This window comes from Drosophila sechellia, chromosome 3R (genome assembly GCF_004382195.2).
Source record: "Drosophila sechellia strain sech25 chromosome 3R, ASM438219v1, whole genome shotgun sequence".
NCBI classification, from domain to species: Eukaryota; Metazoa; Arthropoda; class Insecta; order Diptera; family Drosophilidae; genus Drosophila; species Drosophila sechellia.
The window spans coordinates 19,479,797-19,496,638 of record NC_045952.1 but is presented as its reverse complement, the minus strand read 5'-3'; the positions used below and the strand labels follow the sequence as shown (position 1 = coordinate 19,496,638).

General features: G+C 41.8%; 3 protein-coding genes across 6 annotated transcripts; 2 read left to right on the top strand and 1 right to left on the bottom strand.

Moving 5' to 3' along the window:
- The first annotated feature begins 2,679 nt into the window (after positions 1–2,679).
- Positions 2,680–6,014, top strand: LOC6607183 (maternal effect protein oskar). 2 transcript variants are annotated; one of them, XM_032720714.1, is made up of 4 exons: positions 2,680–3,239; positions 3,510–3,939; positions 4,049–4,822; positions 4,882–6,014. In XM_032720714.1, exons 1-4 carry the CDS (start codon positions 2,705–2,707, stop codon positions 4,982–4,984), a joined length of 1,842 nt encoding a protein of 613 aa, XP_032576605.1. In that variant the 5' UTR covers positions 2,680–2,704; the 3' UTR covers positions 4,985–6,014. The 2 variants fall into 2 exon arrangements, with proteins under 2 accessions (XP_032576605.1, XP_002031969.1); XM_002031933.2 differs by having other exon boundaries at positions 2,681–3,239; positions 4,058–4,822; positions 4,882–6,013.
- A 274-nt stretch (positions 6,015–6,288) lies between these two features.
- Positions 6,289–10,426, top strand: LOC6607182 (succinate--CoA ligase [ADP-forming] subunit beta, mitochondrial). 3 transcript variants are annotated; one of them, XM_002031932.2, is made up of 9 exons: positions 6,289–6,365; positions 6,428–6,502; positions 7,239–7,342; positions 8,032–8,184; positions 8,247–8,409; positions 8,474–8,741; positions 8,960–9,384; positions 9,453–9,622; positions 10,227–10,426. In XM_002031932.2, exons 2-9 carry the CDS (start codon positions 6,434–6,436, stop codon positions 10,381–10,383), a joined length of 1,509 nt encoding a protein of 502 aa, XP_002031968.1. In that variant the 5' UTR covers positions 6,289–6,365; positions 6,428–6,433; the 3' UTR covers positions 10,384–10,426. The 3 variants fall into 3 exon arrangements, with proteins under 3 accessions (XP_002031968.1, XP_032576606.1, XP_032576607.1); XM_032720715.1 differs by lacking the exon at positions 10,227–10,426 and adding an exon at positions 8,866–8,868 and having other exon boundaries at positions 9,453–10,133; XM_032720716.1 differs by lacking the exon at positions 10,227–10,426 and having other exon boundaries at positions 9,453–10,133.
- A 137-nt stretch (positions 10,427–10,563) lies between these two features.
- Positions 10,564–12,581, bottom strand: LOC6607181 (beta-catenin-like protein 1). The gene is made up of 4 exons (XM_002031931.2): positions 12,494–12,581; positions 11,003–12,436; positions 10,743–10,938; positions 10,564–10,683 (listed from the first exon to the last, which is right to left on the bottom strand). The coding sequence occupies exons 1-4, from the start codon at positions 12,521–12,523 to the stop codon at positions 10,598–10,600; spliced, it is 1,746 nt and encodes a 581-aa protein (XP_002031967.1). The 5' UTR covers positions 12,524–12,581; the 3' UTR covers positions 10,564–10,597.
- Positions 12,582–16,842: the final 4,261 nt, after the last annotated feature.

Below are 16,842 nucleotides of genomic sequence, written 5' to 3'. Positions count from 1 at the left end.
AAATATTAAAAACCGTAAATCAAATAAATGTGATTTAAATTGTAATGAAGTTTTCTACTAAATAAAACTTAAGATACATTTTTAAAACTTTCAAAAATAAACACTTAAAGTGCATGCAGGCATTTATTATTTTCGAAAATAAATATCCAAAGTGACTGGCAGCCTTCCGTCAAGACAGCTTCGAATTACCATATCGTGTGGGCATAATGAGGACTTTCTTGGGGCTCAAAAACCGGAATCGGAAGCAGACTTACGGTCTGCGACACCTAGCCTTGATTAATTGCCAACCGGCCACACACTCAGCCAGATGCTTAGCCGTTTATCTCGAGTGTTTTGCCATTTTACAATCTGTTGGCCAACCTGTAACCGGTCATCATAAAGGAGGTAGCCATGCACTGTCCAAAAATGCATTAAATATCAAGAACTTAAATGCACTTAATATCGAAATAAGTTAACTTTATATTCTACTTATTGTAATATTGCTAACTATTTAAAATCGAACTGCATTGATTTACTAAAACCATCTTTCCGTATATTTTACAATATTTTTTCTTCAATGCATTCCACATCCACAGAATTACAGCAGGGCTCTAATTACGTGTGTTTGAATTGCGGCGCCCTGATTAAGGCCCTTTTGCAGGGCAATCAATCGATTTGCTGCGGAGTAATAATAACAGATGTTAAGCCAGACTCTGGAAACGGATAAGGATAATTACTGAAAATTAGTGATGGAGCTGCCGCCGAAAGGCGATCTGATTCAGTTGCCATTGGGGTGAACTTCTGGTTAATCGTGTGCAACTCAATCAGCATTCCTGAGATTTTCCGCCTGTCAGCAGATTAACAGGTGTCTCCGCCCCACCAAAGTGAGGCAATAGCTAATTTGTTCGCATAAATTGATTACAATAATTTGCCTATCCCCCAACTTTTAGCCGCCCTCTGCGAAATAAACTCGCTGCTGGTAAAAATTCTAGAACAGCAGATAGAATAACAACAAATTGCTCCGTCGGCTTCCATAATTTATGCAGAAATGCAGTCGAACCCAATGAAAAGTGTCGTTCACAAATCTAGGCGGTAAATTGCTTTTTGCGATTTGAAATGCACACCCACCACACGCAAATGCAAAAGTTGTCAATCAAAAATGGTCTTCAATCATGGGGAAAAGTATATGGAATACTTGTAGAAATGTAGCTATTAGAAAGGAAGAGAGTAGGAAAATGAAAAAAATATTAAAAATATTAAACAAATGTATTATTCACTGGTTACTTCAAACGATTACGCTTATAAAAATACAAGGAAGTAACCAAATAACATATATATATTTCCTTACCTTACAATCAAGTGACCACTGTAATTCTTAGGTGGGAGTAGAGAGATTGAGAGAGGGCCTGGAATGCAAATTACTATTATTACCGGACAATTGCCCTGTGCTGTGCGAGTGCATTCAAAATATTTGAAACACCACCCGAAAGGGAAAATTGAATGGCAAGAAAATCCGGCTGATTCATCCCACTCTAAATTATTGGGCTTACACATTCAGCAAACAGAAATTGGGAGAAGGGGCGAGATTTATCAATTGGACCACATGTTCTTGCCCAGTTTTTCTACATATAAATTGTATTGCTCGTCACGTCTCTGCAGCTTCCTCTGCAATTAAGGCAGGACTAGGGGAAAATATACAGTACAACTTCTATAAGGAAGTACTTCCTTAAAGTACAGTTATTTGGTAGTGGCACTTCCCCATTCTATATATATTACCCTTTGAACCCATAAACACCTATTAAAAATAATTTTTCCCAAGCTATTTTGATCTGCTAGCTAAGTAAAATGTGTTTTTTACTAATTTAACTTCTTGCTGGAACGCATTACTGATGTTTGACTGTATCAAGTTGCTTAAGCTAAGAGGCCATAATCCTCCTTCCGATTGTCTGTGCTTCTTCCGGGGTGCCGGGATCATCACGAGATGTAAGAAAGCCCCTGAGTCATCCATCAATCGCTGAACTAACCCTCAGAGCAAGTGCCTCCATTACCCTTCTCTGCGTTCCAGGTGCACTTGCTGTATTAATGGATAATCATCTCCTGGGGAATTGATGCCAAGCAGCTCCATTTGCCGATTAGCCGACAGACCAGAGCACCGCACGTGGTAACGCTCGTCGGCACCATTTGAGTTACTCTGGAATTTATATGCTACTTCGTAATTACTTATCAAGCACTGCAGACCCACTGGCGTGCTGTTTTCTAATCTGGACCAGGAGAAAGGCCATTAAAACGAATGTCCAGCTGGAACGGAGTGCAAACTGTTTTGTGTAATGGTCGTCAAATGGCTATGCAGGTGGTAATTTCGTTTAATTGTTTTTACTGGCTACGTAGCCTGCTTTGAATGTTAACCTAATGGTGGGCAAATGGGAAGAAATTGATAGGAGCCTGAAAAATTAATGAAAATGAATATATATATAGCATATTTTGAGCTTTTGAAAACAGGTTTCTATTTTTGCTACATTTTTGGTTGTGCCACCCTAATGTATTTTCACAAATGCTGTTGATCTGGAAACATTATCTCTGCAAACTGCTCACCGTTACTTCTTTTGCGCCTGCTCTTTCGCCTTCCAGTACGAAAACCACCGTAAGTCTCCAAAATCCAGATGAATGGAGAAGTGGACCGCTATGGCGAGGGATCCAAGAATATTGGATCACTTACCTCCAAGCGATGGCCACAGTCACAAGTGAATTCCCCAGCAAACCGATCAGTTATACCAGCACCAATACTTCCGCCAAAACCTATTATCTTAAGTCCGTGAAAAAGCGGCTGACCACGTGTTTCCAGCAGTTGCGCGAAAAACTCCAGCCATTCGGTTCCTTTCGCAAGAGTTCCTCCAACCGCCTCTACAAGATCTTCGTAAAGTCCGATTTCTCCGCATGCGGTGAACGCTTTCAGAAGATCTTCAAATCGGCGCGAAAAACCGAATCGCCGGAGTTGTGGAAGGTGCCATTGGTGGCTCATGAACTCACCAGCCGGCAGAGCAGCCAGCAGTTGCAAATCGTAGCCAGACTCTTCTCGTCCACTCAGATTTCCACCAAGGAAATCACCTACAGCAGCAACAACAACACCAGCGAGACCAACATGACCATTATCGAGAGCAACTATATATCCGTGCGCGAGGATTATCCCGATATAGATGCCGAGGTGCGCGCCATATTGCTGAGCCACGCCCAGAATGGAATCACGATATCGAACATCAAGAGTGAGTAGCTTTATGTTTTCTCAAGCACACTTTGAAAGCTTTCTTCTTGGAAAAATCATTCCAGAAGTTTCGACTTCATCAAACACTTCAGAACTTTCTCTAAGTGGCTTTATTGAGTTAGATATCTTGAATTTATAAACTCAAAGTTTTATTCAATCTTATATGGATTATATAATGTTTATAATTTTGTGTAATTATTTTTAGAATTTTTTCTATATTTCTTTTTTGTATGCTTAACCTTTTATAAATTCTATAATCGAAATCTGCCAGGTGAATATCGAAAACTGACGGGCAATCCCTTTCCACTGCACGACAACGTGACGGACTTCCTGCTGACCATTCCCAATGTGACCGCCGAGTGCAGCGAGACCGGGAAACGGATCTTCAACCTGAAAGCGAACCTGAAGAACGGTCACCTCCTGGATATGGTGCTCAACCAGAAACAGCGCACCACCAACAGCACCAGCGACTACAGCAGCGGAGCTCCGTCCCTGGAGAACATACCACGAGCACCACCACGCTACTGGAAGAATCCCTTTAAACGGAGGGCTCTGTCCCAGCTGAACACCAGCCCAAGGACCGTGCCCAAGATAACGAATGAGAGGACCAAGGAGATCGCCACCAGACCGGCTTCGCTGCACCAAATGGCCAATGAGGCAGCGGAGTCGAACTGGTGCTACCAGGATAATTGGAAGCATCTGTGAGTACTGAACAAGTGTTTATACAGAGAGTGTAACTATAGCAAAAATGCATATAAGAAACCTTAGTTTCTATTTATTTAGTTAATAAATGTACTATTCTTTCTACTGAACTCCTAGCAACAATTTCTACCAGCAAGCCAGCGTAAATGCGCCCCAAATGCCAGTACCCATCAACATCTACAGCGATGCCCCGGAGGAACCAACCCATTTGGCTGCACCTGGGCAACAGCCAAGCTGCTGCAGAACCCAGAGCAAGAAAACTGAACCGACTGAAAACCGCCATTTGGGCATCTTTGTGCATCCATTTAACGACATGAACGTATTGAAGAGACGCCACGAAATGACGCCCACGCCCACGATTTTAACCAGTGGAACCTACAACGATTCTCTGCTGACGATTAACTCGGATTACGATGCCTATCTGCTGGACTTTCCGCTTATGGGCGATGATTTTATGCTATATCTCGCCCGAATGGAGCTGAAATGCCGATTTAGGCGGCACGAACGCGTCCTGCAGTCAGGACTTTGTGTATCCGGACTGACGATCAATGGCGCCCGAAATCGTTTGAAAAGAGTGCAATTACCCGAGGGTACCCAGATCATCGTCAATATCGGATCGGTGGACATTATGCGTGGCAGGCCTTTGGTTCAGATCGAGCACGATTTCCGGCTGCTGATCAAGGAGATGCACAATATGCGATTGGTGCCGATTCTCACAAATCTTGCACCGCTGGGCAACTATTGCCACGACAAGGTATTGTGTGACAAGATCTACCGATTCAACAAGTTTATCCGAAGCGAGTGCTGTCACCTAAAGGTCATCGACATACACTCATGTCTAGTCAACGAAAGGGGCGTTGTGCGATTTGATTGTTTTCAGACGTAAGACTTTATACTATATAAATACATCGTAAGAATTTACGATTTGTGCCTCTTTTCAGATCACCACGCCAAGTCACCGGTTCCAAGGAACCCTATCTGTTCTGGAACAAAATCGGGCGGCAGCGCGTGCTGCAAATTATTGAAACGAGTCTGGAGTATTAAGTTGGGTTCTTAATCAAGATACATATATGTACATTTTGACTGGGCTGGCACCGGAACCGACAAAAGAAGAAGTTTTTGATGATTTTACGATTTACGCTGATGGATCGCTGCTTTTACGGAATTCGCTTAGTTTTAATATGTTTTATATGTAGTATGTCCACTGTCTTTGTTTATTTATATGTTCGTTCACTTGTCCTAGTCCATTATTGTATATTATTGTGTGTTTTGTGTTCTATGTTAGATTTTAACTTCTCCATTTTCCGCTGTCTGTGATTTGTTTTGCCAATGCCATTGATTTTCTGCACACTTTTTGCTGCTATCCCAAAAGCTGTGTAAAATAATCAAATGCAAAATAAGCGCAAGCAGCTGAAAACTTCTCTTCAAACTTTTCCGCTTTTCCCAAAACCATTTTGCCTTGAAATCTGTTTTTACAAAATCAGATTACACTGCGAAATGGAATTTAAATGCAAATCATTGCAATGCTTATAAACTGTTTTTTGTTCTATATACTTTTTGTGTGGGCCAAAATTCGGCATGCTCCTGTATCACAACCTGCCACTTCCCCTTAAACAGAAGGGCGTAGTGGGCGTGGTACGTATACATATGAGCCATGCTGCATTTTGGCCGTAATGAAAATGCACTTGCTTCACTTGGAAAATTCGCTTGCACAAAATCAACGCCGCGGCTGATTTATTATTAATGTGCTCAAGCAAATTCAAGTGAACCATTTGCGCGATTTTCGTCTTCCTGTTTCCGTTTGCTAAAAAGTTTATAATATGCTTACACTCTGCTGCAGACACGCAACCGGAAGTGCGCACTAAGCGCTTGTTTGTAGCACAGTGTAGAATTCTGGCGTAATTTACAGCTCTACTTTAAAGTCTTCTAGATAGCTATCTACTATTTATAAACTTATTTATTGTCTTGAATGTATGTTAATTGTATGTATTGATGGTGATCACGTTTTTTTTGTCCTATAACAAGCTGCAATGTAAAATCCAAAAAAAAAATGAAAAAATAATAACTCAAAAGGGAAAACAATGATTTTGTTTGATTTAAGTTATGTTCAAAGTAAATGGGAACTAATCGAATTAATTTTGATATAAAAGTGGTCTAGATTATATTGTGACATTAGTGATTATATTTTTATATGGGCGATTATATTATCATAAAAAACATTAGTTGAAAGCCAATTTAGTTGGCAAGCAATTTTAAAAGTTCCCGCCAAATTGGTTTGAATCTTTGATAATATATTACAGTTTCCCACCTTGCATTGAGTGCACGATAGTTTTTCGGCATTTTCGATTGTAAAAGCATAAAAAAGTCCCTGCTATCGAAGCTCTACCACCTCCATCAGCAGGCGACGGCAAAAAAATCTTGAAATGTAAGCAGTAACGTCAAAATTCGCTTTCAAATCGTTAAACGTACGTTCCCATTCAATTTCAGAACAAAATGGCTTCATTCTTGGCACGAACTGGCGGCCCCCTGATCGAAGCCGTTAGGCCAGCGGCCGTGAAAAAGGTGAGTTCGCCAATTAGTGGTCATATTTGTGTGTAAAAAATGCGAAAATCCGTCGCTTTACATAATAAGGCGAAAAGAGAGAGGTGAACACTTACGCTCTCTCTTTCTCTCTCTCTCTCTTACTCACACATGTGAAATGCTGATCGTTTATCGGTAAAAAAAATGTTGCGCTAATTTAAGTTCTTTCCATTTGTTAACTAAATATTTCTCCAGAGAAACGGGGAGAGTGTGAGATTTAAAGAGAGTCACGATCGCCGAAGACACCTGACTTTTTTATTGTATCAGTGTGACGCAACTGTGCGCTTTTCGTACGCATGTGTGTGTGAGTGTGGGGACCTTGAAAGCCCCATTTATTCCCCCACTTAATTTTTTTTATCAATGAGCAGCTGACAACTGTTGCTTATCGTTTGTGGTTGTTGTTGCTGTTGTCGCCGGGCCCTCTAATTAAATTCTTAATCTGTGAATTAGTTTCGGTTATCACCGGGAAACGCCGTTAACCAGACGAACTTGCTCTTAACCCAGATTTTATCTCTTTTCGCCGCTTTTTGTTTATGTTTTTCTTTCACATGAATCACCGAACCAGTTTTTTGTGTTTAATTTTTGCTTGACAATGACCTCGTGATTCGAATTAAGGTTTCATTTATAAGATAGTACAATCAGTTCCGAAATCGTTCTTATTTTTATCTTTTTAAATATATTATTCATTTCTTCCATGACAAAAATTCAACCTTTTCAGATTCTTGGCCTGGCTCCCATCGCTGTCCAGCAGCTGAGGAACCTCAATGTCCAGGAACACGTTTCCTACAGTCTCCTCAATGAGGCCAAGATCCCAACACCTCGGTGAGTAAACCTAATCGGAATTATCAAAATCGCGAGCAAACAACCAACAATTTGCGTCAAAGTCGCGGTCCAAAGTTCAATGAAAGTGCCGCGTTGTCGTTGCGTCGTCTGTTTCTTTCTTATGTGCGTTTTGGACTTTGTCTTAACTTAATAATATGAGTATAGCCCGACTACGGGGTAAACAAACCAGAGAAGCGCAGCCGCCGATGATAAGGGTGATAACAAGTTTTATACTATACCACACTTTGATCGGCGTAAAGTGACAAGGGTCAGTGACGTGGGCTTTGATAAGATGAAAGCGGCAGTAGTTTACGTCTATCATAGTTACACTAACTAAATATACATATACTTTGTGTAAAGAAAATCTATTTTAATGTTTAAAATACCTGCAATTTAAATGTAAACAATTGCAAAGCTAGAATATTTTGATTTCCATTTTGTTTGATAAGTTGAGATTATTAAAACCAAAAGAAAGGAGTTGCTTTTGCGATTATTCAAGTAAAATCAGGCGACTGTTTTATTTTCTAAAAAGTGGGCTTGTCGTCTCCCGAATGACCGAATAACCTTGTCTCAATTTTCAACCTTTGTGGTCCACTGATAAGGAAATTCATATGAAATGTTTCTATCAACAATTTTTCAGAGAGCCCCCCAAATTATTTCCTGTACTAAGTGATTCATTCCTTTCGCAGTTTCGCTGTTGCCAAGAACGGCAAGGAGGCCAACGATATCGCCACCAAGCTGAAGACCGATAACCTGGTGCTGAAGGCTCAGGTTTTGGCCGGAGGACGAGGCAAGGGAACCTTTAAGAATGGCCTGAAGGGAGGTGTGCGAGTGGTCTACGAGTAAGTTGTGATATACGTCTAATATCTATAGTAAAACATAAATAACAAATCTTACTCTGCAGTCCCCAGACCGCTGAGGAACTTTCAGGCAAGATGATTGATCAGCTTCTGGTCACTAAGCAAACTGGAGCAGCCGGTCGCATCTGCAAGAAGGTGATGGTTGCCGAAAGGAAGTTCCCCCGCCGTGAGTTCTACTTCGCCGTGATGATGGAGCGTGCCTTTAACGTACGACCTATACCCATTCACTTGATCGATCCTATTAAGTTACAAAAGACGATTGAATTTCCAGGGTCCCGTGCTGATCGCCTCCAAGGAGGGTGGTGTTGATATTGAGGAGGTGGCTGCCAGCAGTCCAGATGCCATTCTGTACGAACCCATCGATATTGGCACTGGTTTGACCAGTGAACAGGCCGAAAAGATCGTCAAGAAGGTTGGTCTGGGCGGCGATGGTGAGGACACACATGTCCAGATGCTGTTGAATCTGTATGACCTGTTCGTCAAGAAGGATGCCCTCCTGGTTGAGATCAACCCCTATGCCGAGGATGCCATGTCCGGCTGTAAGTTTGGTTATATATGTTCTCTTAAGTTATGTGTTGTGGTCTAATTCTAATGTCTGTCTCATCCTAACGAACTAACTCATTTGTGTATGTCATTGTACTGGATTTCATGTTTTCTGTCCAGGCTGTAAGTATATTTCACCAATAATAACCCTTACCATCCATTAAACTATGTTTAAGCCTAATGATTTGTAACAACTTTAAATGCTTACCCGTAGTCTTCGCATTGGATGCTAAGCTGCGATTCGATGACAACGCCGAGTTTCGTCAGAAGGAGCTGTTTGCGCTGCGCGATTGGACCCAGGAGGATCCCAAGGAAGTCGAGGCTGCCAAATACAATCTGAACTACATTGCCCTGGATGGCACCATCGGCTGCATGGTGAACGGCGCCGGTCTGGCCATGGCCACCATGGATATCATTAAGTTGTATGGTGGTGAACCCGCCAATTTCCTGGATGTCGGTGGTGGTGCCACTGCCGAGGCGGTCAAGGCCGCCTTCAAGATCATCACTTCCGATCCGAAGGTGCTTTGCATTCTGGTCAACATCTTCGGTGGTATTATGCGATGTGATGTCATTGCCGAGGGTATCATCTCCGCCACCAAGGATCTGAATCTGAACATGCCCGTGGTTGTGCGTCTTCAGGTGAGTTTTCATGGATGCATTTATCTGAGTTGCAGAGATATGCTAAACAAAACTGGCTTGCATTGCAGGGAACCAAAGTCAAGGAGGCCCGCGAACTGATTCGCACATCTGGACTGAAGATTCTGGCCCGCGATGATCTGGACAAGGCTGCCGATCTCGCCGTGCACTTGGCGCAAATCGTCAAACTGGCCCGCGAAATGAAGATGGACGTGAACTTCGAGATTCCCGATGCCCAAAAGTAAATAGCTCCATCAGTTACCGGCTAAGTCAACACTCATAAGCACACGCAGACACAAAACGAAAGTCGACAAAAAAGTAGAACCAAAACCTAACATTTACTCTAGCCACACGTAAACTACTCAATGAAACTATGCCATCGGTTCGTAGTTAGAGCATTATGTATTCGTAACGATCGGTCGAACAATTGATGAATTCATTTTGCAAAAATGTTAAGTTTAAAGCTGTTTAAAGTCCTAAGGATATGTCATAGATAATTCGAATAATCGAGCAAGTTGAGTGTTCTCTTTGCACCTAAACAATTTCTATATTGTATCTTAAATAGTCAACATTAATTGCACGTGAATAATAGAAAATGGAAATGAAAATACGTTTTAATAGCGATTTTTGCAAAAGTTCATTTAAATTTTATTTATTGAAATGCGACGCTGCTTCTAAAGCAGATCCATCATCTTGTGTATTATGCTATTTAGTTTGCTTTAAATTAAAATACCAAACAATCATAAGCCGAACCTGCCTCTTGCGTTATCCACAGACTGCTTAAAACAGTGCGTTTTAGTTCATTTTCAAATAGTTTCTTACTAACTTTAATCACTGCAACTTAGGGGCAAGGGCGGTTGCAAGAAAGATCAAAAAAAGGCGGACAGTAAAGGTGGCCAGAAGTCGGAGAAGAAAGATGACAAGAAATCTGATTGCACAAAAAAAGAGGAAAAGAAAAAGGAAGAAAAGAAAGACATTTGCGACAAGAAAGGTAAAAAGTAAAGGGATACACATTTTGTAATAAACAATGCAGGATCGAGCCGGATGTGTTTGAGACTTACACCATCAATAAGAAGGAAGCCATTGCTTAAATTCAAAATCCACAACAATTTCATTGTTCAAAATTGTAATCTCAAATTTCAGATGTAAACTTCTGAGCCGCCACATTTTTAAAGATTTTCGTCATATTTATGTTTTGTTTATTCTGTGTTGAGCCTTAGAAACGATCGACTAAAGATAATATGTGGGTCTGCTCCTGTTCCCGCCAGTCGGTGTCGCCATCGCCCAGGTTGCCAGCGTATTCTGTGAATGAATTTGAAATTTAATATTTGATTTTTACTGGGCATTCCATTTGTGGTTACCCCTCATAATGCTGCGAATGGTCTTCATGGATGCGCCGCGCAAGTTAAGGATCTGCAGTACACGCTGCTTGACGGTGTCGCCAGTGGCACTGACCTCCAGCAGGATGTAGTCAATGCGCTGCAGCGTGAACAGACCGCCGGTCAGTCGTTTTATATAGTTATTCTCCGCCTCCTCGTCCTCATCAATGCTAGGATCCTGTGGCATGATATTAGTTTTCAAATGATTAGTCTATGATTACAAACAAAGCTTCACTTCGTACCTTAGCCTGCTGATCGATCTCCTTGTCTATGGCCTCCACCTTGGCCAGATACTTGAGGTGCAGCTCCAGCAGGCGATCCACCTTCTCGTGATCATTCTCCGTGAACTTGGCCAACATTCGCTGGCGGTGTGTGCCCTTGCAGTTCCGCAGCATTGATGCGATCACGGAGGTCACATGCTCCTCGTGCTCATCGGCGGAGATCAGGCGCTGCTTGTTGCGCTTGGGCGTTTTCATGAAGAGTGGGAAAATGGTGCGCAAGCCGAGAATCTCGACAAACTTGTTGCAGTTGTCTCTGCCATCCTGGCCAGCCATGGCATGATCCAAAACCTTAAGCGATCCGTTTCTGGACATTTTCTTTTCGCGCAGCATTAGGTTCATCAGCTGCAGACCCTCGCCGCTGAGGAAACGATCGCGATTCTCTCGGGCCATCAAGGCGGAACAAAGGCAATTGAAGAGGTTCTGCATGTACTCCTGCTCCTCGTTGCTGGCGGGATCGTGTCTCTTGTAGACAGCCAGCTGCTGGAGCAGCACATCCACGCCATCCAGAGAGCCCAGCAGTAATCGGTTCTCGTTCTCCGTTTGTATAAGTATGGAAAGTATCTCGCTGCAGTAGAGTTTGTTGGGATCGAAGGGCGACTTGCCACGCAGGCGTTTCAGCAGCCAGGCGAGCAGTCCCTGTTCAGCGGCTTCCTTTACGAATTCCGAATCGATTTCGGTAAGGTTTTCCACTATGGCCAGCGTATTATGCACGCCGTCGGCTTCCTCCTTAACCTGTTCGTTCAGTCGCTCCAGATTCTGGACAAGCAGAGCACAGATTTGCTCTTTTCTCAGCGCTTCGATCAAGGATTCGGCGCCCTCTTGACTTTCGCCCAGGATATCAACATCGGTCACTTCCTGCAGCAGATCTACCACGGCCACGGCGATGTCTGTGTTCTGATGTGCCAGCAGTTCGAGCAAACTGTGCAGGCCGTGCAGCTCCACGAGGATTGGATACAGATCGGGCACCGTGGCCACGCCCTTCAGCTCCTGGATTACCGTGTGCAGCTCCACTTCCGAGTCCATGAACTTTTCGGGACTGTCGGCGAACTTGATGCGCATCTCCTGGTTCTTCAAGTTACGCTTCTCGAACACCAGTATCAGTTTCTTCAGGCTCTGCTCATCCAGAACATCGCCATCGGCCTCCTCGTTCTCCACGTACTTCAGGATGTTCAGGCGCTCCTCCTCCGTCAGTTCCGGATCGAATTCAAAGGCGGAGGTGCCGCTGCCACCGGTGGCTCCACCACTTTGCTTGACATAGTGTGCGGACTCCTTGGCTTCGGCGATGCGCCGCATGCGTTTGGTTTTCTCATCGACACCGCCCCGTTTTCCGTGCGAGCTCGCCAAATCGAAGTCGTCGTCCTCGTCCTCGTGCGGACGCTTTGGCGTCTGTTCCGGCTACAGTTTGGAATGGTCCAGGTGCATGAATATCATTGGTATCGTCCATATATTTACCTTAAACGCCAGCAGTTCGCCGATGTCCATTTTTGCGGGCCTTAAAAAACAATTAGTGCTGGAACGTTGGGCGATTCTTAAGCGATACTATCGAACGTGAACCGCACGTGAATGTCTGTGCACCAAGATAGGTGCAGAGCCATGATAAGCATGACTTAGCGGAGACCCAATCTATTTAACCCTTAGATGGTGTCATCAATATTTTGCTTGATTCATTTTTAACTTCAAATTAATTCATAATTCTGATTTAAATTTGTGGTGGGATTTCGCATGAAAAAGTCTGTTTTTTTTTAGCTTATATTGTTATTACTTACATTTTATGTAAGATCAAAAATTAATTCAAATTTTAAGTCCTTATTATATTTTGATTTAAGATATTTGTGCTCTTTAATTTTGACTTGAATTAAAGAAATATATAATGCTAATAATTACTAGACAGTTTTACATTTTATACCGAAAAACTAATAGTCCTAAAGTTTAAAATCCTGGAATATGGTTTATAATTTCTGCAAACATTCTTTAAATACTTAATACTTTTTATATGAATTTCAAAACTAGCAACTTGAACCCATTAACCATTTCTATCGCCCACCCAGCCTCCCAAAAAGGGGCCTTTGGCTGTTTTAGCCCTGCGCCTGCGACTGTGACGACGGGTAAATTCCTAAGGGCCAAGCCCCAAAAATAAATTTACAACTGCTTTAAGCTCTGGCAATTCAACAAGTTGTTCGCGTCTATGAGTGTGTGTGTGTGTCTGTGTGCGCTGGTGTGTGTGCTTTCTTCGAGCCAGTCTTTTTTTTAATTCAGTTCGTCAGCGTGATTTGGCGTTGTTGTTGTTGCCTGTGCAGTTGCCATTGGTAGTGGTATTGGTATTAGTATTGTTGCTGTGGCTGCTGCCGCTTTTTTACTTTTTTCTGGCTTGTTTCATGCTGACCCACTTTTGGTGGCAATACGTGAGCCCGAACAGTGGGTCGAAACCTTAGTGAAATCTACGAGCTTTACAAATAAAAATATATGGGAATTTTAAAATGATCATAAAAGCTACAGTTCGATTAAGAAAAATAATAGAAAATATTTTAAAAATTAAATAACCTTATTTTCACTATATTAATAATTGTAAAAATGCTTAGAAAAAGTAAAATACAAAATATATAACGGATTTATGGATTTTGGCACACTGTGCCGGGCAAAAAAGTCATAAACTGAATTGCCAACAGGTTATGGCGACTACCACGAAGACGACGGATGGCTTGGTTGCTGTTTTTGTTGCCGCGGCTCGACTGCGGCGGAGTAGTAAAAAGGGCCATGACAGTGACACTTTGAAGTTTGAGGTTAAATCGTCAATGTTGTTGCCTTGGTCTTGCCTCTGGCTGCATTGGTTGCTGTGTGGATGTGGATGGGTCTGACTCTTGGGGAATATACCCATAATATTTCGTGCGGCATTATTGTGCTGTGCCTGATGCTGCTTTTTTTTGGCATTATTATACATCACATCGAATGCTGCCTTGCACTGACTGCACTCCATTCAAAAGACTTAGGCAGCGAACTTGGCAAGAAATTACTTTGAACTCACGCATGCTCGCACGTTTTTTATGTTTTTCTTATTAATTATTTTTTTGCCTGCCTGCTTGGCCGCATCTACTACACTCACACACGAGCTGGGATTTGAAAAGTGAAATTTCAAAGTAGAACAAGCGGCAGCGGCAGCAACAACGCCGCACGTTTAGAGGTTCCAATAAAAATGGGGTCACTTGTCGTTGGCCAGTCGGCTGAAGTAGTAGAGCCCACCTCCCGCAAACCCCTCGTATAGCCAACTCGGAACCCCACTGACCATTGATCGCATAGATCACGCGCCGTCTGCTCATGTTGTTGTTTTAGTTGTTTTTTCTGTAGTTGTTGCCGTTGTGCATTGTAAATTAATTGCAGTCGCGTCGCGTCTGTTTTGTATTTTTTGGCTTGAACCGTTCTCAACCAGTTTTAGGCCATCCATCGTGTGTGCCATTAAAATGCAACACGAACTTGACAACGGAACGGAATAAATGGTGAAATATTTCTCTTCGAGCTCAAAGACTTTCCCTGTGACTAGATATAAGTTCTGTAAAGTGATGTTGGGCAGCTCGTTTGGTAAACCATTCTAAAACCCTAATGTCAACATACATTTAAATAATAATTATTTCGCTTTAGAATTTGCATCCGGTGTAGTCTTGCCTTTGATCTTGTTACAATCATTTAACAACTGGCAGCCTTCTACATTTTTGGATCGTAACAATAATCAAGTTTAATGCGTATTTCATAAGATTTTCGTTGTGCACTGTTTGCTTTTGCTGCTAATTAATGTTTTCTGCAGAGCTGCAAGAACAATAATAAAACCAGAACAACACTTAAATATTAATAATTGATTATAATGTTATTACAGACATGATTTATTCTCGCTAGAATCTTGGTCAGCGGATCGGCGAGGCGTGAATAAGTGCAGTGATTGTTGCAAAATCAAAAGTTGCACTTCGGCTATGAATTACATTTTTTAATTGCCGAAAATGAGCGAGTGCATAAATTATGAAAATTGCGAAATTTCGAGCCGAACAAGTCCAAGTATGGATCTTCAGCTCCTCCACTTCCGGCACGCGATCCATTTCCGTTCTGCTTTGCAGCTCTGCTGCTTCCTGCCCCCCACATATCGCCCCCCCGCCCGTCCACCTTGCATCAATCAAAGTCTCAATCAAGAGCAAAAGTAATCAAAACTAATAGCGACAATGGGGGGAAAAACACAATCCGAACAAATAAAGCCAAGCACACACAAATCATGGCCGTAAACAAAAAGGGAAGAAGTCGTGGCGCGACAAGAGCAAATAAGGCAAAATCGTTAGAAATAACAATATATGTATATATGCATGTGTATATAAGTGTAAAAAATGGCATGGCAGAGGCGACAGCAACAGCAACAACCCCATCGAATGGGCCACAAAACACAGAAAATAACAAACAAACAACAATACTCACACAAAATAGAAATGGAGAGCAACTTTCACCCAAGGTCATTGTGTCTTTAACTGCGCCACAGCACAAAACAGCAAGGCAGCAGCAACAAAACAGCAAGGCAGCAGCAACAACAACATCAGCTACTACAACAACAACAGCAACTAGCTACTTGCAACTACTGGACAATATGAATATGCGACGGCGACTCGACACGATCGTCTAAGCGACCGACGCCCGATTTGTTACTTTGCTCAAAAAACAAAAGCCTGTTTGTTTAACCTTTGCTTATCGAAAAAGCCATACCCTTCAAATAAACATATAATATTTAACAAATTGTATATAAATATAAAACAAATACATACCAAAAACTCCTTTTAACTGAAATATATTTAATTGAAATTGATAATAATTCATTAATTAGCATAAAATGCTTAAGTAGCAGTATATCAAAAGTTTAAGAAAATAAAAGATTTGTATTAAATATATTATTTTTCAAATCCTTGCAATAGCTTATGCACCCATTTGAAGAGTATATAAACACCAGCTAGCCTGCTTGTCTGTCAAGAGGAGGCGGAGGAGTGATTCAGCGAAGGAACTGGAGATTTCGAGGGGGAAGCGTTTTCTGTTGCACTTGCTACTGCATGTGCCAAAAATAAACCAAAGCAACTTGCAGGCTGAAGTAGCAAAAGCTGATCTTCGTTTTCTGGGAAAGGTCGAGAGGAATCCGGATGATCACTTGCCACATGTCCATCTTATTGACAAGTAATCGAGCGATGAGCTGTTTAGCATTCACCTTAGATTATCCTAAAACTTTTTCAAAATCACTAGTATATTTATTTTTTAAATTTCCCTAGTATATCTAGTCCTACTACATTCTGTGAAGTATCTTCTTCACTCTCCATCTCCATCAATTAAGCACTACCATGCTGCTTAAGCCAACCTAAATGTCTGCTTAGGCATCAATCTCGGGCACTTCAATCTCAGGATTCCCCCATCAGTCGTGTTATCTACGCCGACACCTTAATCTGGGTCATGTTTAGCCACATTGTTAGCTGAATGCAATTAAGTGGCCGAAAACTATGGGATGAGAGTGGAAAATTAGTTTTAATTGACATAAAGATAAATTTAAAATGGAGAAGAAATTCCAAAGAAGTTTGTCTTTTACTTTTCTAATGCATTTAAAATTACTTCATGAGGTGCCCTTTTGCCAAAATCTCATAAGCAGGAAAAAAATTTAAATAAATATTTATTTATAATAATTAAAAGACACTTTGTACTAGAAAGATTTTCATTTTTAAAAAGAAAAGAAATTCTATTTACTTTTGTTTGCCAAATAATTGATTTTGTAGATTTTTTCTCAGTGCCAGTATAAC

Coding starts and splice junctions, on each gene's coding strand:
- LOC6607183 (XM_032720714.1), top strand. CDS start 2,705: ATGGCCACAGTCACAAGTGAATTCCCCAGCAAACCGATCAGTTATACC. Junction 3,240..3,509: donor CACGATATCGAACATCAAGA/GTGAGTAGCTTT, acceptor GAAATCTGCCAG/GTGAATATCGAAAACTGACG. Junction 4,823..4,881: donor CGATTTGATTGTTTTCAGAC/GTAAGACTTTAT, acceptor GCCTCTTTTCAG/ATCACCACGCCAAGTCACCG.
- LOC6607182 (XM_002031932.2), top strand. CDS start 6,434: ATGGCTTCATTCTTGGCACGAACTGGCGGCCCCCTGATCGAAGCCGTT. Junction 6,503..7,238: donor GGCCAGCGGCCGTGAAAAAG/GTGAGTTCGCCA, acceptor CAACCTTTTCAG/ATTCTTGGCCTGGCTCCCAT. Junction 8,742..8,959: donor CGAGGATGCCATGTCCGGCT/GTAAGTTTGGTT, acceptor GCTTACCCGTAG/TCTTCGCATTGGATGCTAAG.
- LOC6607181 (XM_002031931.2), bottom strand. CDS start 12,523: ATGGACATCGGCGAACTGCTGGCGTTTAAG. Junction 10,939..11,002: donor AGATCGATCAGCAGGCTAAG/GTACGAAGTGAA, acceptor ATCATGCCACAG/GATCCTAGCATTGATGAGGA. Junction 10,684..10,742: donor CATTCGCAGCATTATGAGGG/GTAACCACAAAT, acceptor ATTCATTCACAG/AATACGCTGGCAACCTGGGC.